This window comes from Thermobia domestica, chromosome 11 (genome assembly GCF_964235325.1).
Source record: "Thermobia domestica chromosome 11, izTheDome1.hap1.1, whole genome shotgun sequence".
Lineage (NCBI taxonomy): Eukaryota > Metazoa > Arthropoda > Insecta > Zygentoma > Lepismatidae > Thermobia > Thermobia domestica.
In genome coordinates this window covers 153298300-153322794 of record NC_137464.1, presented here as the reverse complement: position 1 = coordinate 153322794, position 24495 = coordinate 153298300, and the positions used below count along the sequence as shown (strand labels likewise).

General features: G+C 36.2%; 1 protein-coding gene across 1 annotated transcript in view; it reads left to right on the top strand.

Annotated features, from left to right (window-relative positions):
- Window positions 1–1111: 1111 nt before the first annotated feature.
- LOC145664497 (HUWE1-associated protein modifying stress responses) overlaps window positions 1112–24495 on the top strand; it is a 63820-nt gene continuing 40436 nt past the window's right edge. Inside the window, exons 1-2 of the mRNA XM_081731218.1 lie at window positions 1112–1471; window positions 1600–1671. Of these exons, the coding sequence (XP_081587344.1) occupies window positions 1276–1471; window positions 1600–1671 (268 nt within the window). The 5' untranslated portion in view covers window positions 1112–1275. The remainder of the gene's footprint in view (window positions 1472–1599; window positions 1672–24495) is intronic.

The window sequence follows — 24495 nt, the reverse complement described above, 5'->3', positions numbered from 1 at the left end:
TAAATGACTGGCTGAGGCTGTAGCTTGATGTGAGATCTAAAAGTGAACTGCTACTAGACGGGGTAACACAGTGGTAAAGTACTCACTTATAGTGCATCGAGTGCCTGGTCGGATCCGAGCTCGCGTCGATGAGCTTTGTAGTAGACAAATATCGTGTGCTTGGATTTTCTCGGGGATTTTTCCGTTTCCTCCCACTTTATTCATTCCACGATTTCGTTTATCATCATCATCATCGTCTCCTTAGCCTCGGAGCATAAATGTCGGATGTTGACCTACAAGACAGAGCTATGGTAGTGGGAATGGAACCCGCGTCTTCTGCACCATAGGTGTAAATGCAGATCACTTAGCCACTAAAAGATCTTGTATAAAATGCCTTCAATCTTTCAATACGCCCCTATTTATAATTTGGGTGGCTTACCTATTTCCCTATTTTCTGTCTTTATTAAATAAACTATTAAGAACTGATCCATTTACAAGTTTCGCGTTGCAAGTTACAGATTCCCTTCCTACGTAGGATGAAAGTCGATCAATACATAAATCACGATGCTATAAGGCTCTACCTCTTCTTGGAAATATTACACACGCATAAGGTGAATGAACAGACAATTGTTCTAATTCTAAGTACGGAGATCAATACGTAAACATTAACTAGCTGATGCGGAAGAAGCAAATGTTAGTAAATATAAAAGAAAAATTCTAGATTCTGCTTTGAATTCGGCAGTTGCAAAATAATATTTGTTTTATTTAGCTATTAATGGGCAAGGACCACTATATTAATAAAACAACATAAATATGAACAAATGTTAAACCCTCAAAAATAGTAATTAAAAATAAAATGAAAACTCGTTAGGCCTATGTATTAAATGGTAATTTTCACATGTGTTGGTTTATTTTTATAGTTGGCTAATCTTTGCGAAATGAAATAGAACTGTAGCTAATATACATGTAATTGGATATTAATAATTTTGTTTCTGTATTTGAAGGAATGTTGGCATGAACAGATATTGTTTACTCTTCACTTTTATGATAATTTTTATGTTAGTGTAGTCAGCTGTTTCACAGCTGATACGTTTCCTGACGTGATCAACAGATGTCTCCAATGATACCCAGCATGCAATGCAAAGTTAGTGTTGAAAAGTGGTCTTTCCTTCTCGATGGATTGTGTAAAGTTGTAGAGTTGGAATTACGTGTAAGGCAGAAAAAAAACTATAGTTAATTATTACAGTGGTGCTTGTAGTGTAGTGCAGAATTGTACTAAAAACATTTCTTTATAAAATGAATGAAGACAGGGACCGAGATGACGACCCTTTAGTTGATTTTTGGATAACGAACTGGGAACAACAATGTATTCAACATCTTGAAAGTGAACCTGACTATGAAGGGCAACTTCAAAGTGAACGAGACTTAGCAAATCAAAAAGTGTGGTTTCTATTTCAGAATACTGCTACAGCAATCGCGCAATTATACAAAGGTAAATTTAAAGAAGAAAAAGTATTTGTAAATGGATATATTTTAAAACGTGAAAAAATGATACTATTAATAAGTTAGTGTGGGTTATATTGATCTCGTATTAAAGTCTTGTGTTTTGAAAATTTCCAGATCGCCAACAAGGAGTGTCACTCTGGGTTCCATTCCAAACAGCAGCAGGCACTGTGACTTCTTTGTACAAAGGTAAGAAATAAATGTTAGGTAAAGATAGATGTAAGACTTGACGTGAGGCGTGGTCTCTAATTATAGCTCTACTAAATCCTGGAGTAGGTATTAATTGTAGGTCCAGGATGCAAAGTGTTCTTGAATTTCAAACACGGGTCATTCGTTGGTAAAATATTTTTAAGATTACTTTTATAGCAAGTTTCCTGTGGTCAATTCAGTCAATGATTCGATTCCTGAGGAACACCTTCCGTATTAGAATATAAGCAAACTTAATGAAGACTAACATTAATCTCCAGATTCTTAAATTTATTCCTCCAGTATGACGATTAATGATTAAAAGCTGTAATTAACGAATAAATTGAGTAAAGTGGTGGGATATGTGCAATGTATGTTACAAGCGTTAGGTTGACAATGACTTACAGGATTACTAATAGAGAAAGATAGTTGGACAAGTCTTTACTTTAGGCAAGGCAGTGACAATAACTGATTCATCTGGATCGGTTCCCACAGTTACAGTTCCCAAGAACGAAAGACAGAAATCAACGTGCCCTGCGGGGCTCTATCCCCCGCCTTCACTCACTAACGCTCGCTCGGCAACACTATGTGTATCGGGAACGGTAATGGCATTAACGACGAATATCTATGTGAATAAGGAACAGCAATGAATCAGTGACAACCTGTGAATAATACTAACAGTGATAGCATATCACTGCCTTGCCCAAAGTAAAGAGTTACCGATAATTTTTTCCGAATGCGTATTATTACGTATTAGAATTTACTGTTGAGAAGTTTAAATAAGACATTATACGTGTTAATTGGCAAGTTTTGTTTTAGCCAACACTCTGTAAGTGGCGACGAGTGATCTGAAACTCATGGATAGGTATATTAAGTTACAAGAGTTACAGCTTGTATATTGACAGCACTGTTAACAAGAAATCAGTGGCTAATATCAGAGTTGCAAAAAGACATGTACTCATCAGTATTTTAGTGAAGGATGTATGTAATTTAAAGACGGTAAGACCATTGTGCTGCAGATTAAGTTTACTATTTTCACGGTTAAATACATTAAATTTTTGTCATTTATCATTGTTCATTCACTGTTATTACTTTAGAAAGTATTTCTTACGAATTCTTCGGTACACATTCACTTTAAGACGACTTTACCGTTTTGCGTGTAGATATTGCGTTCGGAGATATGCGATAATAAAAATAAATAAAAAAAAAAAAAAAAAGAAAAAAAGTGTAAAACCACAAACGGAGCTGTGATAGGTGACCACTAAAACCTATATGACCGAGTCGGAGCAGAGGCTCAGCACAAGGGGTTGGGGACAAGCAATAGCGGGGAATGCGTCCGAAAGCAACAGGCGCGTCTGTGATGGTGAATACATGCGTAAACTAGTATATTGCGTTCAACAGTAAGTGCCCTCGTAACACATTCATTGCAATTGCTTACTCTTCACGGTTTGTGTAATTCGGACAGTCCTTATTTTCAATGCCTCCCTACATTTGCCTCACTTTCTGCTCAATTTCAATAATCCGTGCCGCTCCATTAACACTTTTTCTTCAATATACCTTCTTAAACAATGAAAATCGAAATGTTGCATCCGTCACCTAGAACTTCTATCTTTCAATGCGGGGGAGCTAATGTCCTCATTCAGGGTGGATTGATTTAGATCATATTCCGAAATAATTTAGTGAAAATAAGTAGAATTCCGTTTCTGTTCTATTATTTCGATTATGGAAGATAATAATCATTATACAATGAAACTGAAATGTAAGTACAGTACAGTATGAAAAGAGTGTCATGCAAAGGATGATTAGGGAAAATCCCGTTTTGAAAAGGTAACGGGGGAATCCTGCTTTCCTCTCTTCGTAAGTAAGGTTTTTAAATTAACTATTCGACGGGGAAATCGCCATGGACATTTAGGAAATTCTGTGCGTGCGTCTGTTTGTTCTGAGATAATAGGGCGTATTTAGAGGGGTCCGATCCCCTCCTACTTTTTTTTTTCTTTTTTTAGATTTTATAACTTTCGGCGAAGTTTAGGTACTTGATATGTATTTCGTGCCGCAAACTAGTTCCGATTTTTTAAAAAATACGCTCCTGCCAAATACGAATAACTTTCGTTTAAAAAAAAAAAAAAAAAAAAAGAGTTGATAAACGTTGCTGTCAGAGGCGGCCCGCCATAAGGAGCCCAATGGGCCCGGCCTTTCATCGTTTTTGTATTGATATAGAAAAATGTATGTATCTTAAGTTATCCTGCTAGTATCGTTGCTATAATCTTCTTCTGAACCAAAAACGGTAGTTCTGACTTCTTCAAATAGTTTTTTTTTTTCATGTATTGCTTACGCTTATGGGCACGCTATTCACGTGGTCAGTATAAAATAAAGGGAAAAAAGGGCCTAGTAGTCTCAGTATGGACTTAGTATCGTCTTACATTGAGACTCGTGTGGCGAACAACGTGAAAACCCGGCTTGAATGTAGGTAACGTGGGCCAAGGATGGTAGTCCCTCATCCACACGATTGCACCCGACCCTTTCCGACGAAAAGGTTTAAAGCTTGCCTGTTGCCAAAATTCGCCTTGTCTGTAGAGGAGAGGTTATTCCGCACTTTCACTTATTTGTCCCTTGACCTTGCTCTCTTGTCTTACTTCTGCTGAAAGGATCCAAAATCAACCGCGTGTCCATTCCTCAGTTGAGATGTGTATCTTCTTAGTATCTTTTGTGTTATCCCCCTCCTGTGTTTTCGTGTGGTTGTGGAAAATAAAGTAAGCGTGTTGTTAGAAAGTATTACGCGCGTTTTCAATAGTGAATCCTCAGAACTTTTCCAAAACAGTCCTTGCAGGAAAATGACTTAACAGTTGTATCCTGTTCCTATCCGATGCTGAACAAAGAAAAGCTCAAATCCGAGCTATCGGCCGCTTACAACAATGATGTTCTTTGCGAAATTAATAACATAAGAGATTTATTACTATATCTGCGTGACAATGATTTAATTGAGATACATTTTCTGAGGTGTCAAAACTAGTGAGCATAGTGTTGACAGCGCCTGTTGTACAGCAGAATCATAACGTTTCAGTACATTAAAAAAGGGTGTAGACTTCTCTAAGGAATTCGATGAGCCAAGACAGACTCAATGCACTAACAATGTTGTCTACACACCAAGACTATACTACCACAATAAAGAAATTCAACACAAAAATGGTACAGAAATTCTCCAGCCTTAAGCATGGAAGAGCAGAGTGTATATATATATATATATAAGGCCCACCCTACCTTTTATTCCACGAGTCGCCACTGGTTGCTGTACTTGTTCCTTAATGCTTAAGAAACATTGTTTGGGATTGCAATAGGTTAACGAACAAAAAGATCGATTTAAATCAAAGAATCAACAAAAATGATTTTTTTAACTCTTTCCTCATTACACTCTAATGTCTTGGCATCAGCACGCCTTCACTCAAAATAGTACCAAGAGCACGCTGCTTTTCACATCTAAAAATGCAACTTTAAACTTGTTTAGTTAGCACGAAAAATGATCAATTCACAAATTTCTTTTTTGTAAATATTACGTACTTTCGATATTTCTGGACCTATTCTCCAACACTTAAGTCGAAGATGTTCTGGAATATAAACTGCAGCTTTACGAATGTTATCATTGCTACAGAAGATGTGTTTACTGAGAGATATTGATGCAACTTGTCCTGTAAGAAATTTAAAAAAAAAAAAAAAAGTTTTTAAGTGCAAATTTTCATAAGGAGATTTTGCATATGTATACCCATCAATTGGCCATGTATGACCATCGCCAAATAATTCAGCTAAGGTATTTCAAGGTAATCAGCCAAGGTAATGTCAGCGGGCAGATATATTAGGAAAACCAAGGATACAGAGCTATTTAAGTTCCAATAATGGTGTACAACCTGTGGAATGTAATATAACAAATCAGTTCGATCCAAACCATACTGGCAAGAGAATAGCCAGAATACCTGCAAGTAAGTTATATTACAGGGAACATGGTGGCTCAGTGGTAGAGCGTTTACCAGTGGTGTCCCTGGTTTGATCCCGGTCAACTGAGTTTGTGATTGACAACATTTCGTCGATGGGTTTTCTCTAGATATTACCGTTTCCTTTCACATTCTCATTTTACCTATTCTTCCGTCATCATTCACTTGCCCCAATCATCCATTCTCTTATCCTAAAGAGCATAATCCTGTGACGTTAAACTAATTTAATTTTTTACAAGTAAATTCTACTGCAGAAACCATTGAAAATAAATATGTTCCAATTCGGAAAATTCCACCGGTGATCTCAGAGAAGATACGAAGTGCATATTAAGAAATCATATCAGAAAGATAAATTTGAAACATCCTGGGAAAACTTTCAGGGTTCTGATTTTAGGCATTACTGCAATGGATGTAGGAAAACAACAAACTGCGGACACAAATGTTGCGATATAGTTATGCGAATCAATATCTTTACATTAGTAATTAGTCAGGTTTGGAATGGAATAAGGAAGTGGATAAAACAAAGTTTTAACCAATGCTAGGAATATATCGATATTCTCACCATATCGGATGTAGGAAAACAGGATTAAAAAAGAAGGGAAGGAAGAAATGTGGGGGAATGTTGTTAGATATTTGGAGTATATGTTACAAGCGTTGTGTTGGCAATACGTCTTGTAGTTCTGTTCCAGTTAGAATTATTAATTGAAGATGAAATGATGTGTATTCATGAAATGCGTGTTGATTACTTGGTGTATTTGAAAATAAACATAGAGTTGCGATTTTATTGATCGCTTCCATTAATATTGCAAATAAATAAGATAAGATTAGAAAGAAAACGGTTTGTGAATTCGTACTACTAGCTAATAGAGTATGCTAAAGACAAGTTTAGGTAAGAAGTTATACGTGCTGATTGGCAACAACTTTGTTTCATACTCTTCCTGAAATCTTTATACTTCTGTTCAGGGTGGATTGATTTAAATCAGTCTGATTTAAATCACGATTTTAATCAAGATTTAAATCACTTGATTTTTTTAATAAAAATCGTTGATTTAAATCAAATTCCGAAATGAATTAATTTAAAGTGAAAGTAAGTAAAATCCCGTTTCTCTTCAGTTATTTCGATTATGGAAGATAATAATCATAATACAATGAGACTCAAATGTATGTAAGCACAGTATGAAAACGAGTAACATGTAGGGAACGATCAGGGAAAATCCGTTTGAACGGGTTACGGGTGAACCCTGCTTTCTTTTCTTTGTAACACAGGGTTTTAAAATTTCTATTCCAACGGGGAAATCACCATGGACATTTAAGATGAAAACTCTTGCGTCCACGTCTATTTGTTTGTTTCCAGATAATAGGGGCGTATTTAGAGGGGCCCGATCCCCTCTCCGAACCCCCCAAAAAAATTGAAATTTTAAAATTTTGGGCGAAATGTATGTACTAAATACATAGATTTTCCTCGGAATCGAAATACGACAAATTTTGGATGCGTTAAAATATCGAATAATACTTTTGATAAAGTGGATACTTGACCCCATTGCAGAACATGCCGCGATCTGCGATGTGATCGCAGAAAATTTGCCGCGCCTGTGCAGGAAAAATTGTCAGAGGAAATAAAAATAGCAAACAGAAAAGTATAAAAACGTGCCTGCTATGTATAGATGTCTTAAATGCACGGACGACTCGCATTTGAACTGTTTTTCACGTCACTTAAAGCATATTTTTAACAATCACAAGTGTTTCTTCTGCTGGAACTGATCATCTTGATTTTTATATTTTGGAATTCCTGCAGAAAAGTTTTGACTTACAAAAGCTCATCGCATAAAGACAAAGAAAGTTCTGCCATCGGGTAATATATAGGATGAGAAAACTATATTCACGAAGAAATTAAATATTGACTAAAAGCAGGGAATTCCTGTTATTATTCAGTTCAAAATATCTTATCGTCGTGAATCCTGTCGAGGAATTTGAAGTTTTAAAATATATAAAACGATAATTATGCCTGTTGTGTTGTATGGTTGTGAAACATGGTCGCTTACGCTGAGGGAAGAACGCAGACTGAAAGTATTTGAGAATAAAATCCTGAAACGAATATTCGGAACCAAAAGGAACGGAAATGAGGAATGGCGAAAACTTCATGATGAGGAACTGCATAATTTATACCGTTCACCAAACACTTTTAGGGTCATCAAATCTTGGAGGCTCAGGTGGGCAGGACATGTAGCGAGAATGGAAGAAAGTAGGAACGCTTTCAAAGTTTTAACTGGAAGTCCAATCGGAAAACGACCATTAGAAAGACCTAGGCGCAGATGGGAGGACAATATTAAGATGGATCTCGCAGAAATAAGAATATAAAATAGAAACTGGATTCAGTTGACTAAGGATAGAAGTCAGGAGAGCTTTTGTGAACATGGCATTGAACCTTCGGGTTCCACAGGTCATAAAGTGAGTTAGTTAATTTTAGGCGAAATTTATGTACTTTATATGTATTTCGTGCCGCTAGCTAGTTCCAATTGTTTAAAAATATGGCCCTGCCAAATATCAGTAACTTTCGTGAAAAGAAAAGTGTCATGTTGATATACATTGCTGTACTTTTTCCTTAATGCTTAAGAAACATTGTTTGGGATTTTAATAGGTTATCGATTGGGAATTAATTCAAAATTAAGACCCAATACTTTCACTTAAATGGCATAATTAACATTTAATGCTAATTCCTAATGTTTTTTCTTCAGTTCGCGACTTGTATTATACGAAGAAAAAGATTTGATTTAAATCAAAAAAATCGATTTAAATCAAAAAAATCAACAAAAATGATTTTTTTGAAAAAAATCATGATTTTTTTCCACCCTGCTTCTGTTACTCGAAAAGTGTAGTACTTTAGTGATTCAGTGATGTAGGGCTAAGATAGATGTACATCCTTAATATGTGATCATGATGTCATTATCTTCAAAATTTGGGATATTGACAAAAATTATCGAGAGCTCTGTTAGATATCGTCTACAAAGTTCGGGGTTTACACCATGCGTTAAAACATACACCCAATGTTTTCTCGAGTTGGAACAAAAGTAATAAGCTTATATTTTTCCAACAAAATTCTTTCTTTTGATCCTAATGCATTATGATATGCGGCAGTACAAGATCGAATTGTCACTCAAAATTTGAGATACGCTTAAGATTGAAATTATAGCTCTGATCTTGGTAGTGTTTTAGAAGTAATACTTCGCCTATTCTGTAAAATTGCGTAGGGAAGTCTTAGATCACAGGACATTTCATATTCGTATTATTTGAATGAATATTAAGTAGTTTCGTATTATTTGTTAAAATGCTGTTCAAAACAATTTTACCCTGTTCGAATGTCTGTTGGATTTAACCATAGCGGAATAGAAGCCACGAAGTTTCTTAATAATCCTACCATTGGCTAGAAAATCGAACCAAGGGATATGTCAGAACTACAGGCTATTGCCTCATACTACATACAGTATAAATTATGATTGAAATGCGTAACAGAAAATTGTATGAAACGACAGATAAGGGAGTCTGGGAGCGAAAAGGGGCACAAGAGATGCTGTTACGTTACTAATGCAAAATCGATTAGTGAACTGTTTAGAGCAGGGTTTCTCAAACTATAGTACGCAAGCCGCTGTTGGTAGTGCATACAATTTGTGATATTGATAGTTGATATGCTTCTTGTTATATCACTGGAAAGGTTAAGAACTTCTGATCTATGCCCTTTTGAAGTGAGAAAGTTTGGGTTGAAATAGAGGAATTGAATATATCATCAGAAATTGAGTCGGATAAATAATTATTTTTCCATATTTGGTAATTTTACGCTGCAAATTTTTATTACTTCAAATTGTGCAAAAGGAAATGATTTCTATCGTCATTATACCTTCTACATAGCTGTACTTCTTGCTTATAAGTTGAAGACTACCAATAGCGCCCCCCCCCCCTCCACACACAAAAAAACTACCTGGTCTAATGTTTTTTTTTTTCATGGGGTGGGTTAATAGTTTTTTTTTTCGGGTTTGATTTTTTCGGATTATGTAAGATTGTTTGGAGCAAAAATATTAAAATATCATCTCAATATGAAGATAGTATTACTGTCGTGATTTGCAATAATTTTCTGCTCATGATAGGTAGAAGACTTCAAGATTTTTTTTTTTTTTTTGTAATTTTTCTGTGCTGGTGGTTGAATACTGTGCTTCTCTGGTGTTCATTTGTTTGATTATTGAAATTTAGCGTTCTTTTGAGCATTCAGGCTATACGAGACGTAGACCTTCAGTTTAAGGTGGATTCGAACCACTCTAATGCGTTCTCCTCGTGAATCAAACCCGTAACCATGTGCATGGCACGCGCCCTAGCCACAAGCCCAGCGGGAAAGCTATTTAAGTTTGAATATATGTGGAAATGACTATATTAGTGTGTATATAGTGAGTAGTGATGTTGAATAGTTGAATCACATGTTGAATAGTAATACTCACGATGCTATTTAAGTCTAAATTCATCCCCCTCGTCATGGGGGAGGGTTGATAGGGTGGGAAGTGGTGACATGTAAAAATAAGACTAATATTAGTGTCGTCAATCCATAGTTTCCGGAGTCGCTGAGATGGATTATAACCTCTTCATGCCGTCTAAATTCAAGCCCCATCAGTGTAGGGAGTGAGAAGGGGTGACATGTAAAGATAACAGAGAACTACCGATATTAGTGTCCAGTCCATAATTTTGTTGAGCGCTGAAATACAGTTTGTAAAAAAATAACTGCATCGCTTAAATTTATAGCAATAAATTTTCTTATTTGGGTCATATAAATTGTATGATACAGCATAACATATTTAAAATTTAACCAGCATGTTACTGGATGTTTATTGTAACTGTTAAATTAGTTCAAACACATTTCGTCTACAATTATTCACAAACTTATGTAAAATGAAGTGCCCCTAGAACACACATAACTATGTTACAAAATTATTTTGCAACAAACTAATTGAAAAAATTATCTTATAAGGTAACATTTAGCAAGAAAAAATATTTTTTTCTTGATTTCCAAGCGACTGAATAACACAATATCATCCTTTTTAATACTGTCCTTCATTTAGTATTTTGTATGACCTCCTTTAGCCTTGCTGACAGCTTGAATTCTTCTGGGCATACTGTAAACAAGATTACGGCATGTTAACATGTCTAAATCATGGTACCAAGTATGTACAATTGCTGCCATTAGCTGCTTCCTGTTTTCCAAACACCTTTTCCGCAGTTTCTTGTTCATAATATGCCACAGGTTTTCGATAGGATTTAAATCTAGTGAATTAGGAGGCCACCAGATTCTCTCTATATCCATCTCCTTAAACCAATTATTGACTGAAAGAGATCGATAGCATGAGGCATTGTCATCCTGAAAATAGAATTTGTTCAGATTTACCCCTGTAAAATAAGTCTTAGTTGTTTGAATTAATTTATGATCAAGAATTTGTATGTACTTTTCGCTGTTAACTGAACCATTACAAATTTCAATTTTTCAAATTCCTCTCGATATTAAGCAACCCCACAACATAACACTTGCCGAGAACTTCTGTGTCTCAGATATACAATTATCATTTAATTCCTCCCCCCTACGTATCCAAAGCTTCACTCCGGCATCGTTTCCAACGATATTAAACTTCTTTTCGTCCGAAAAAATCACATGATCGCAGTTTTCCTCTGTCCATTGCCCGTACCTTTGCACAAAAATGTTCCTTGCATCCTTATGTTTCTTTGTCAGTTGCGGTTTTCTTCACAGCTTTTTCTTGTCAAATCCAAAAGATTTCAGTCTAGATACTATTGTTGAATGGCTCACTCTAATACCTAACTCCATTTCCATTTGTGCAGCCAGTTGACGTGAACTCATGCTTCTTTTCTGCAACACTAGTGACTTCAATTTTCGGCCAACCCTCGCAGATGTTTTCGTCTTCCTTAAACAGCTATTGCTAAGCGAACAGTGTCCAAATTCTAGTTGTTTCTTAACGATTCTTGACACTGTAGACTGATGAACGTTAACTTTTCTACCAATTTCTCTTGGACTTACTCCTTCCTTGTGTAGGGACAATATTTGTCCTTGCTTGAGAGGTGATGTGTCTTTCAAGCTCATGATTCGTCAAATCGATAACAATCGATTGCTTATATATTTATAAAATTCAGAACACTATAAAAGCAAACACTGCAACACCAATCAGGCAAACAATCATGCGATAAGAACAATGTGCATTATTTTATCAATCTCCACCTGAGCTGTATATGCAGTTTTTTAACGACATTAGCCAACAACAGACCCACCTGGTGAAAAAAGGGGAAACAAGTAACAACAAAACAAAAGATTGTGTAAGAGAACCACACAAGATTTGTTTTTACGAAAATCTATGAATGCATATCACTACTAAAAGTAACTACTGTTATTCTTTAGATGTCTTGCCATACTTTTAGCAAGTGATGCAGTTATTTTTTTACAAACTGTATAATGAAATTTCGACTGCTTTTATATCTAAATTCATCTCCACACATACACTAAGGCGGAAAGGGGTTCAAATACTTCCGTACACCTCATCTCTTGCGACGAATCGGCACTTCACTTTATATATGAGTATAATATATTTCGCACCTTGTCACCCTGAGCCAAACACAGTATACCAGTAAACTTAAACTTGCATGGCTGAAGACGACCCAACTGTTCAGAAACTATAAAATCAGTCAAGTTGTTTTCTTTTGGTAACGTAATAACACATATCTATTCCAGCTAGCTTTGCAGAAACTAAGTATTTTGAAGCAATAACTATTGTAGATCATATACGTATTTATAATGCAATAACTACTTATTACTCGGGTACATCTTGTATCTTATAAATACTATATACCAGAATTAACACACTGAAAATTTTTTCTGCAATATGAAAACATTACATGTATTTTATTAACTATCTATGCTGCCATTCGCTCTTTGATTCAAATGTTCAATATGCTAATTATAGGTGTTCTCATTATCTACGGTTTCACTTCACACGTTTTGCTAGAATGCAGTTTAGGCAAGGAAAAGTGACTAAATTGAACAATACTTCTGCAGTCAGCCTGAAGGTTCAGGTTTCGTGTTACGCGATAACTTCTGGTATGAATTTATCGTGTAATACAAATGATAGATGTTCCTACTATACAAATGCTACAAATTCTTCATTCTTTACCCCTTCTATCTATGACAGAAACGCATATAATCTTTACAGTTCCTACTGGCACCAAGGAATAGGTATGTGTTTTTTTATTCTTTTTCTTCGATCGTCATTTCTGGCACGTTTTCCAGGGGGAAAGGACTTCGAAAACGTAACGAAAACATTTCAGTCGAGCCAGTTTTGTGTGACAGTGCTGCATTTGAATTTTATATCCCTTTGTTCTGTATTTACCCATTTGACTCCCGCCTTAACATGAATATATACAGTGTTTTACCCAGTCTTCTGAAGTTTGGAAGAAGGAACTATAGCTCTAGGGGGAGACCATGTTGGTCACCTACATTATACACATATAGTCAAAGTTTTGGTCGGGGGAAATTCTAGAACTTTGGAGGATTTTCTCCCTCTAACACCTCTGGATAAAATATTATATACTCGATGAACTTTCGCAAGCCGACAGTCTGTTCTTGCAACAAGAATGTTCAAAATCAATCGAACAATTTTTTGCATTATATTGTTGAATTTGGATTTTAAGCCTGCTCAGTGGCGTTTCTCGCGCCGAAATAGATACTCATGAATATCATATCGTATCAGAATTTTGTCACATAACATACATGTATTTATCACCCGCCCCCCAAAAATTGAGATTTAGAAGAAAATGTTAGAATGTGTTTCGTTTTAAGTTCGAATTTTGGGCGCCCTCTGTTTCGTATTCGACTGTGTTCATCGCATCAAAATAAAGAAATATTCCTAGGCCTAGCCGTATGCAAGAATGGTCTGATCGACATTTCCTACGTTTTAGACTGCATGTTCTCAAAATTTTAATATTGCCGTTTGCTTTACATTTTATGTAAAATTGCAAACATACTCCATATATTAACATTTCTCTAATTATCTGAAAGTACGGTGAAAGTTTTCATTCAGTTTCCTGATGGTCTTTGAATAGACTTAGCTTTTCTTAAATGTTGTACGAAGTATGTCTTAATATGTGAAAGTATCTAATAAAAGTCACCCAACAGATGTCCAAAATCTCTTTAAAAGATTATAAAGCCAACTAATATAAATCTCAAAGACCCAGGTGATTTTGCTAGATCCACTTGGGCAAATCTTGCTACAAAGTCATAATGGTAAGTGATAAAGAGTTAAGATTGTTTACATAAAGGTTGCGAGTTTGTTAGAAGTGAATTTATAATTACGATGTACGGTAGAATACGTAAATCATTAATATTACTGGAAAGCATTGTGTAATGTCATTCAAGTAAAATTGAATTTCCAGTGAATGGAACTTTCGCAGTATACTGTATGCATAATGTGCATAGTTGTTACCGTTTTTATCTATTATTTTGATGAATGACATTTCTAAAGTGAGCGAAGCCCGTATTTATAGTGTGAGAGGAGTCAAATGTATACAGGTTGGACCATTTTATATTTTGAAACACCCGTATAACTTTTAAACGAATAGGTAAAAAACTCTGAAATATTGTACCATACAAATATCAGTAGCGGGACGTTATTTGACACTCGATACTCCCAGATTAAAAGTTATCAACCAAACACAAAAATTCGAAGATTTAGTTTCTCAAATACCACTATGGTAGGCTATTACAGACTTCAGATCTACATATTAAACGAGATTATATATTACTAAAACTATTGTTCAGTGCTGCAAACTAAGCATGCTACAGTATCAAGCAGGGTTTGCAAAAACCCGGGCTTTTTTTTGAAAAAGCCCAACCCATATGGGTTTTTTCGGGTTTAATCGGCTTTTTTCTAAATATTTCAATGTGTTTGGGGTAAAAGTGTTAAAATATGATTTATATTTCAAGATTGTCGTTGTCACAACTTGCAATAATTTTCTACTTACTGCTGTTCTGAAAAAGATGGCCACCATTTTGAAATTTTACATTCGATCGCCAAGAAAATCTATACAGCAAATTTAGCATATCTCGTGCTCCCACCGTCAAAATTTCAACTTTAAAGACTGAAAATTGCGCTTCGTAGCGTGGATGCTCGCTGTTTTGAAAGAATGGCCGCCATTTTGATATTTTACGTTGGTATGCCGCCAAAATCTATACAGGAAATTTAGAGTGTCTCGTGCTTGTATTCGGAAAATTTTAACTTAAAAGGCCGAAAGTTGTACCCTGTAGTGTGTGTGGTAGAGGCAGACAAACGAGTTGAGTTGATTTTGTGTTTAACGTCCCTTTCAGCAGCGAGGCTATATGAGATGGGATCTACTGATTAACATGAAATCCGAACCACATGAGCTCCCTGGTGGAAGCAAACCCGGGTCCCACGCCGAAGACGCGTACACTAACCGCATAGCCATGAAGGAGCTCGGCAGACGAACGAACAAACGTAGATCAAGTCATCCAGAAGCATGACTGACGTTCGCCAAATATGAATACCAAAAGGGGTCTGTTAATTTAAAACAAAGATACAGTTCATGTTGTATGAGATAAATAAATGTTTTAAAATCTCTTATACGAAATTAACATCTTTCAGCGTAAATAAACCTGCCATATTTTCTCCATGAGAATACGGGGCACCTCAGACCCCCCCCCCCTTCCTCAACTTTCCAACACAATGCAATGAACTGCAGTCTGGTTATGAACAAAAGTATAATAGACCGCGGTGGCTCACTGGTAGAGCGTTTACCTCTAGTGCATGCGGTTCCTAGTTCAATCCCAGCTCGCGCCAAGTGAGTTTTGTGGTGGACAAACACCTTGTGCGTGGGTTTTCTCGGGATTCTCAAGTTTCCTCCCACTTTCTTCATTCCGTCATTACATTCATTTCTCATCATCACCGTCATCTTGAGCACAGCAAGCATAACCGTGAGACTAAATCTAAAAGATTTCATTTTATTTATTTTTTTTTTCAATAATATAATAGGCGAAAGTTCACTAAGCAGCAGCTGCTTTTCTCTCTTCGTACACTGCAATTAGTTGTACAGACTGAAGATGTCTAAAAACTTAAGATGTGCTATAAAAATGCTTTACAGGAAAACGATATGCAAATTATTTAAATCAGTGGTACAATCTGCTTTCAATATTTTTCGCGCGTTTAGCAATATTTATTTACATGGCTGTATCTGCCAAAATTACGTTCGTCAGTTTAATCTGATGAAAAGCTGATTTTTCTCCTTGTGTCGTGTGTAATTGTCAGGGCCAGATTTACATTTTTCTAAGATCTGGACCAAAGCATAATTCTGTGCCCCTAGCCTCTGAAAAAGATTATAATTCTTGTTAACTTATCTAATGTGTTGCTGAAGAAAAGTTTAATCATCTTCCCTGTGTTTGTAAATGTAGAAACACTAAAAGCCATCTTTTATATATATGTATGTTCCGGAGAATATCCGAGTTTCCATCAAGTGCAATGGAAAAATAGCATTGCAAATTTCGCTCGCTATCAAGTCGAACAAGGTGGTGTTATAACTTCCTAGAAACTGTTAATGCAACAGCGTATTGTTCATTCACTAATTACGGGATTCCCAGCCAATGTCAGACTTTTTTGTTTTTCACTCTTCGAATAAGCTGATATTGATAGCAGAAATGGAACCGAGTTAAAATACGGGACCCTCCCCTGTCCCGACTAAATTTACGGGGACTTGGGACACTCCCGTTTTTTACGGGACGTATGGCAGGCTTAAGCGTAAAATAAATAGTTTTATTGTTGAAGTATTCATTTCTGATCCTTCTGCGTTTAATTCGGGAATTTCCCGAGCACTTCTTTCACGGCGTGTAAATCAAAACTTCCACTAGTACGGAAATTTGAACTCAGCACTTGAAATAGTAAGCGTTACATAGTCTTCGGAACCCCGAGCATTAAGCTTCTTAAATTTGACAAGAATTTCTACGCTATTTTGCTGGTGCTGATTCTACAGAATGCTTATTTGAAGAGTAGCAACAAATGACTGAATTAAACTGTTATTGTTGGAAAACCAAATTTTAGTTGAAGAACCTTGTGTTTTACATAAAAGGTAAGAAATAATACTAATAGTTTTACTAATGTATTTACATATGTACTATTAGTACCGGCACTTATAACCTTAAACCCGTCAAACGTATGAGTGATAATGTCCCTCGGTGTCGCCAAGTCGACGAGCATACTATTCACGGAAAATATTTTCTAAAGTACAAAATTGTTTATTTTACTTCAAATAGGCTATAAGCATAATCCATACATTAATTTGCCGCTAAGGTAAGTTTTTTTTTTTTTTTTTTTAAATTCATTTAGTGCATTCAGAACTTTCTAAAGGTCTTACGTTGAACGTTGTTCTATACCTTGACGTGAAAGCCTCTAATTCGCCCAATTAAAGTCTAAAATCTTATAAAAATCACTTACAATGTGATCACCGTAGTTGTATCAATGATATACGAACAAATAGGTCAAAAACCCAGGTGGTTTTTTTCGGGCTGGGCCCGCTTGGGTAAACCCTGGTGTCATTAGACGTCCCAATTTTGGAGTCCCTACAACAGTAGCATAGCAAGTAAGATGGATGGTACAATATATGCCCACATTACTTTAGTGTCGAATACTACGATCATATGAGGTATTTTGAATTAGAAACAAAGATACAAGAGTTTAAAAATTGCTTCTTTTACATAAAGGTTTGTTTTCGAAAAAGTGCATAGATGAATACCACATCAAATCATGTGGATAGTTTTCAATGGACATAAATATCGTAATGTTTGCAGCAGTTTAATATTTTAAACCGTTCCATTTAAACATTGGTAAAGTTCCTAATACTGCTAAACATATGTAATTGGAAGGACTTGTAACTACAAGTATTAAAATCTTGCAGTAATATCCTCAAAGGAAAGCAAAAATCATTCTAATAGTTTCCTATAATTACGTCATTTTAAGCAATATAGCAGGTTTTTACTCATGTTTTTCATTTCTCCGGATGGTTTGAGATATCAAATTGCTGTAAACAGCATTATGATCTTTTGGGAACCACTATGTGAATAGATGTAATACGTACCTAAATACTTCTTCGAAATAAAGGTATTCAGAAACTTTGCAGTACTTTGAAATTGTCCATATGTAATTCTGTATAATGGTTTCACTTGTGCAACTGTTTATCTTTTTGTCCTTCTGAAATGACTCTTGACAGTTATGTTAACCTTTTGTCACTCGCACCAAATTTAATAACACAACTACTCGCGCGTTTGCTTTTTTCCAACATTGACATTTTGAGATACAATCAATATATTTAGTAACATTTATTTGAGGTAATACATGCAATTGTTGAATAAATTACTTAGAACATTTCGAATTGCTGCTATAGTGTTGTTAAAATGTCTTGATCCGTGGCAAATTGCGAACTAAAGCTCAAACCATAGACACACCCACGCGTTGAGCCAATAAGAGTTCAGCTGTTGCTAAACGACAGAGCATTGGCGAAAGGTAGTGGATTCCTTCTGCCGATAGCAGCGCCTGGAACAGAAGACTATGTGTCAAGTCAATGTGGTATATGTATAACTTGTCAATATCTCTTCTCTGAGGTCGGGTTTCGAAATCATCGAATCTAATGCCCTGAGTAGCAGTAAAAAGCTCGTGTAACTCATTGTTGCTCTTACGATTGGAATTCCTGTTCCGTCACATGCCCTCAGTGACCTTACATCATCACGTGCTCCCTTCTTTGTGGCAATCAAATAAAGACGTCGAAATAAAACCATTAATTCTGCTCTTGAAGTTGCTGTACAGTTGCAATGCGTTCTTCGTCGAAAATTGTTCGTTATTTGTCCAAATACTTGTTAATGCATTTTACAATTTCATCAATCACGGCTATATCGATAAATTAAAAAAAAAAGCATCAATTTTCTCAGTGATACCCTTAGCAGTAAGTTTCGGTCCTAGCATTTTTTCACAATGTTTTTACACTTTGTCTTTGCCGATGCTGCCAGTTACTTCTTCCATTTTGTTTTTCTATCTTTCACAATGAAACAATCTTCACTTTTTTCACTGCAACTGCAACTCACATCCATATCGTTTGCATCTTGAGTCTGCATCTATACTGTTCTTATCTGCTTCAATATCATGATCAATATCATCTTCATTCACTTTTTCATTACTTCAATCCGCATCACTTTCAGCAGCCACTAATTTTCGATAGTTAACATCAGACTCATCATTAATATTGTCAAGCCACTTCTGTATCTCACTTGTATTCAAGAAGCGAGACATTGCTTAGAAAAAACAAAACTTTACTCATAAACAGTGATTATCACATTAACGATCGCGCGTTGAAAATTTCAAACTCCATAATAATATATGTTTGCTACTTTCATTACGGAACTACTCGCGCGTTTGAAAATAGCAAACACAAACGAAACTATTTCCTCGACATGTGCTAGAAGCTACTACAATTGCAGCACGTCAGCGAGGTTTTAGGTGGAAGAGGAGAAGGAACCACTTGAGGAATAGCAGTGAGGGTGACCTGCGATAATGCGACCGTTCGTAAAAATCATTAGTTTTTATTCACCTGTTTGGTTTTTTCCAACAGCGCGAGTGACAAAAGGTTAAGAAGCATGTAAAGATCAGTACAACATATTTTTTATCAGGATTCCTTCGTGAGTGAGTCGGCAGACGTATCGCATTTGTGGCCAATTAGTCCTGGTTCCGAGTTCAAATGGAGGGCAATTTCTCTCGGATGTAACTCGAGAAGCAGCTTTTATTCCGCTTTAAGCTTATGTGACCCCTTCCAGCATAACCCGGTTGTTGCATAATAACATCACGGCGAAAGAAACTTATTTCTGCCCATATATGATATGAATATATGGAGCAAATTATTTAAACCAAATAAACCTGGTTTAAAAAAATAAATAAATAAAAAAAATGGTTTAAACCGAAAGAGCCTGGTTTAAACCAAAAAAACAGTTTTTTTTGTTTTTTTCAATAAAAACCATGGTTTTTGCCAACCCTGCTGTTGGTATTTGCTACTACATTGTACAGTTAAACCGCATTTACGTAATATAGACGGTTGACCGTTTATCTTGAAATAAAGTTCTAACTTTTAAACTAATACTTAGAAAACGCTAAAAATTTTGCAGCATGCTTATCCTACCGGAACATTGCTTATCATACTCTTCAATACAGTGTTTTAAGGTGTATTTTCTCAAATGGCAAATTCTCAAATGTATTTTCTCAAAGTTCTGTTATTACAAACATTTAAATCTACATACTGAATGAAAACATACAATATCACACTTATGGTGGTACCACATAGTATAATACCAGGCAGACGCTTTGGATTTGCCCCGTCCATCTTACACATGTTATTGCTGTTGTAGAGGTCTAAAAAATTTAGACATTTGTGGATGTTTGTGATACTTCAGCGTTTTTAGTTTGCATCACTGATCTATAGGCGTGATATTGGGTGATATCAATAAAACGGAGAAGTTACTCATTACGCCCAATTTTGAAGTAGTTACTCGCATTGGTATCAATAAAAAGAGAACTGAGCACTAGTCGTCTCGGCTGACCTCGGAGAAGCCCCGCCCTTTTGAAGTAACCACACCTCTATTCTCGAGCCGAGTAACTACTACGCGTTTGATATCAATAAAAATCAAAGACTCCTCTGTGATGCTAGTAACTTCTCCAAATTTGAGGAGCAAGCTAAATAGGTGACTCCGTGCGAAATATGGCATAGTATATGATTATTTTACTACGTAGAAAAATTTATAAACTGCATAGAAATGTTGGAAATGGAGATTACAAAAAGCATTATAAGTTTATGAAAGAAAATGTAGTGATTAGCACAACATTTTTTAAGGAGAATCAACCGAAATTCGGGGTGGTGGACTACGTAATGATGAAAAGATGCGGGTTTTCTTCAAGGGCGCCGATCCTGTGGGGGCCCGGGCCCCCCAAAGCTCATGTGGGCCCCCTATTGTATTTATGAATATACAATATTTGGCATAATTAGAGTGCAATTTGTCTTAAAATCCCGATATATATACCTTCTGCATCTGAATGCCCTCTCCCCCCAAATTTACAGAGAAATCGGTGCCCTTGGTTTTCTTGCGTTACGTGAGTGATCCGGGATTCCAGGTCGGAATGTCAGGGGATTCTGGTGTGGCTCAAAGTACTGTCTATGACTACCTGAAAATGGATTGTTTCCGGAAGTGTGCGTAATATGCAAACAGCAAAGGCAGAGTGGCAAGAACAATATACATTTCCGGGTGCTATCGGAGCACTTGACTACACACAAGTGGCATTAAAGAAACCTAGTATTTTGGAGAGTAATACGTTAATAGGAAGAGCTATTTCGTGGCTAAGCGGTTAGCGTACATGCCTTTGGCATAGGAGACCCGCGTTCGATTCCCGGCAGGAGCTCATGTGGTTCGGATTCCACGTTAATCAGTGGGTTCTGTCTCATATAGGCACACTACTGAAAAGGACGTTAAACTAATAATCAACTCAACTCAACGTTGATAGAAAAGGTGTATATATGAGAATGTATTTTGTTTATGTCAAGGCGAAAGGGGACACGTATGGTGTGGCAAACGCAATCAGATGGACGTGATTTATGACGTGGGTGGCTGGACTTTTTAAAAAAGAAAACAAAGGAGCCAAGTGTCTGATTTCGTTCTTAAAGCCAAACAATCTACAAAGACCTTGGACAACACGTGATATGCGCTTGTCGTGTTAATCTTGATATTGCTGGATTCCAATCAACATCCATCAGCTCAAATAGGTTCATTCCCATGGTTTCAGTATTACTTTCTTCTTTCCCGTTTTTTTTTTTTTTATTATTTTTTCTCCTTTTTATTTTTGTTTTATTCTCGCTCGAATATTAAAGATTCTCTTTTGAATTTGTGTCTCAGTCGTAGATGTATTTGATATTTCGTTCCATTTCACTGTAATTACTTTCAAAGTTTCGGCTTTCCTTCGTTTACTTTCTGGTAGCTGTGACTTTGAAAGTACCACTGGAAACTCTTTTACAATATCCATAAATGCACTTTGATTGAAGCTGTCGTTGCTACTTGCCAGTTTCATGGCTTTTAAGATACTACGCCATAGGTTAAAAACAACGAAATGACTGCGCGATGAATGGGAGAAAAGAGTATTCACTTCTTTTATTGATACGACTCAGTGCTACGTGCAGAGGAAGCGCGAGTAAGCGTTCATAAATCTGGAGCAGACTAGACCTGAGTAGTGGCTTGTTTTATTGATACGAAATTGAGGGAGGAGATTACTCCAGGTGTAGTTACTCCGATTCTCGAGCAGGACTTCTCAGGAGTAGTTACTTATTTTTATTGATATCACCCATTGTGTTTTCTTAGTATGTAAATTTGAAGTTTGTAATAACAGAAGTAGTGAAACTACAGCTTTATGTTGGGTTGTCAACACTGTTAATCTGGTGGTATTGAAGAGTATGATAAGCAATGTTCCACTGCCGATAATTGCATGCTGCAAAATTTCAGAATTTTCTATCTATCAGTTTAAAAATTAAAACAGTATTTCAGGATAAATGGGTCACTCTCCATATTATGCAAATATAGTCGAAGTGTACAATGTAGTTTGCAAATACCAAGAGTGAACATGAAGCTCACTCGAACACATTGAACATAATGGAGGAGCGTGAAAAAACACCACTAAACCGATGTAGATAAATGGATTTTATCAACTTTTAGATCCAGTAAATATTGAGGCAATAAGTTCTTACTCAGGGACAGGATATTGTGTTCCCCGACACACACACACACACACAAAAGACATAAAAGTAAGTGAAGAAAATCATGTGTAAGTGCAAGGTAAAATATTGTATATTGTATCAGTGATTCCAAATGCTCCGCTCTAATATTTCGGTTCACTGATTCTCAGTGCTGCTCATTTCTCTGTGCTTACTCAAGTTCTCTTATTCCCTGGTAGGTTACAAAACGAATCCCCTCGGGCAAATAAGTGAATAGTCGCTAATAGAATGAAAGAGTTTTTAAGACATTAACAGATCATCTTGTCTAAATGAGCTATATCAGGGTGTCTATCGGTCACGAATGTCACGAAATCAGAAAACGGTCATGAAAGTCACGAAAAAGTCACGAAATTTAGCTTTTGGGTCACGAATTTTTTTAATTGTGCAAATGTAAGTACAGATTGGAAAATTTTGTTCTATAAAACGTCAAAATTCACCATCAAAAATGTCTATGGCCGGCTTTAGACGCTACCAAATCCACGTTTCTATAGCATGGATGAAAATTCGGCCTAATTCGCACCCAAATTCGCTCTTGAAAATGTTAGGAAATCTTATGATTTGGTAAAGAAAAGGTCACGAAAAAGTTACGAAATTTCATTTTGGAATTTTAGTAGACACCCTGTATATTTATATATTATTGTGTGGCCCTGTAACATTTAATTTATAAATTTTTAAGTCGCAAGTGTGTAAAGACAAAAGGATTAAAGAGCAAAAAGTTATATAACAATGGATCGCTGTATTTGTTGAATATTTTCAACACCGTCACGGGGGTTACTAGCGCTTTATTTCTGGTTGCTAGTAAAGTGTTCGTGATCACGACCAGTGTGAGGATCGAGATATTGAACATTTTTTTTAACAAGTAAACAAGAAATACAGCACTACAAAGATATGAGTCAATTGTTCTATACAATGTACTCAATAGTGACTATTAGTAATTATATAGGAAAAACTGTAATTTTGTACCATTATCATCGTTCATCCTCTTTTCTAAATCGGTGCCCAAGTGGTTATCAAATGCAGAGTCGCTAATAGAATTAGCATTATATAAGTAGGAAATTATTTTCATCCAGAAGAAAAATGTTTATATCATATATATATTTTCTCAAACAGCTTGTTAATTTGCCACTAACTTGGGAACTTGAGTGAATTGACAAATGGGAATCGTAAAGCTTGTTACGTATGACCTACTGGTGTTTTAATCTTGTGTACATAGAAAGTTGACCTTAAAAATGTGTACAAACGTGTATATATATATATATATATATATATATATATATATATATATGGTCTAGGAATTAATTCGTGCGGGTGGACAAGAGATGGCGCAACGAACGGAGCGTCCCACAGTTCCGTGTATCCACACATGTGTTGCAAACCCCTGTCATCGCGTATCGTTCGTAGTATAGGGCAGTGGATTAAAGCGTCAACAACACCAGTTTGTAGTTAAGTGAACATGGCGCAATTTGTGCCTGATAAAGTGTTTTTGCGGGGTGTCCTGCTGCATTACTTTAACATGCAGAAAAGTGCGACTGAAAGTCATCGTATTTTGGTGGAAGTGTATGGTGACCATGCCCTAGCTGAGCGAACGTGTCAGAAGTGGTTTGCACGGTTTAGAAGTGGTGATTTCGGCTTGGCAGACCAAGAGCGAGCTGGACAGCCAAAAAAATTTCAAGACGAAGAATTGACAGCATTGCTCGAGCAGGATTCGTGTCAAACGCAGGAACAACTTGCAGCAGCATTAGGCGTTGATCAAACAACAGTCTCCAAACGCTTGAAAGCCATGAGAATGATTCAAAAGATGTCACATTGGGTTCCACATGAATTGAAAGACAGAGACGTTGAAAGACGAAAAACCATTTGCGAATTGCTGCTTCAACGACAGAGCAGAAAGGGGTTTCTGCATCGAATTATTACGGGTGATGAGAAGTGGATCCATTACGAGAACCCTAAACGAAAA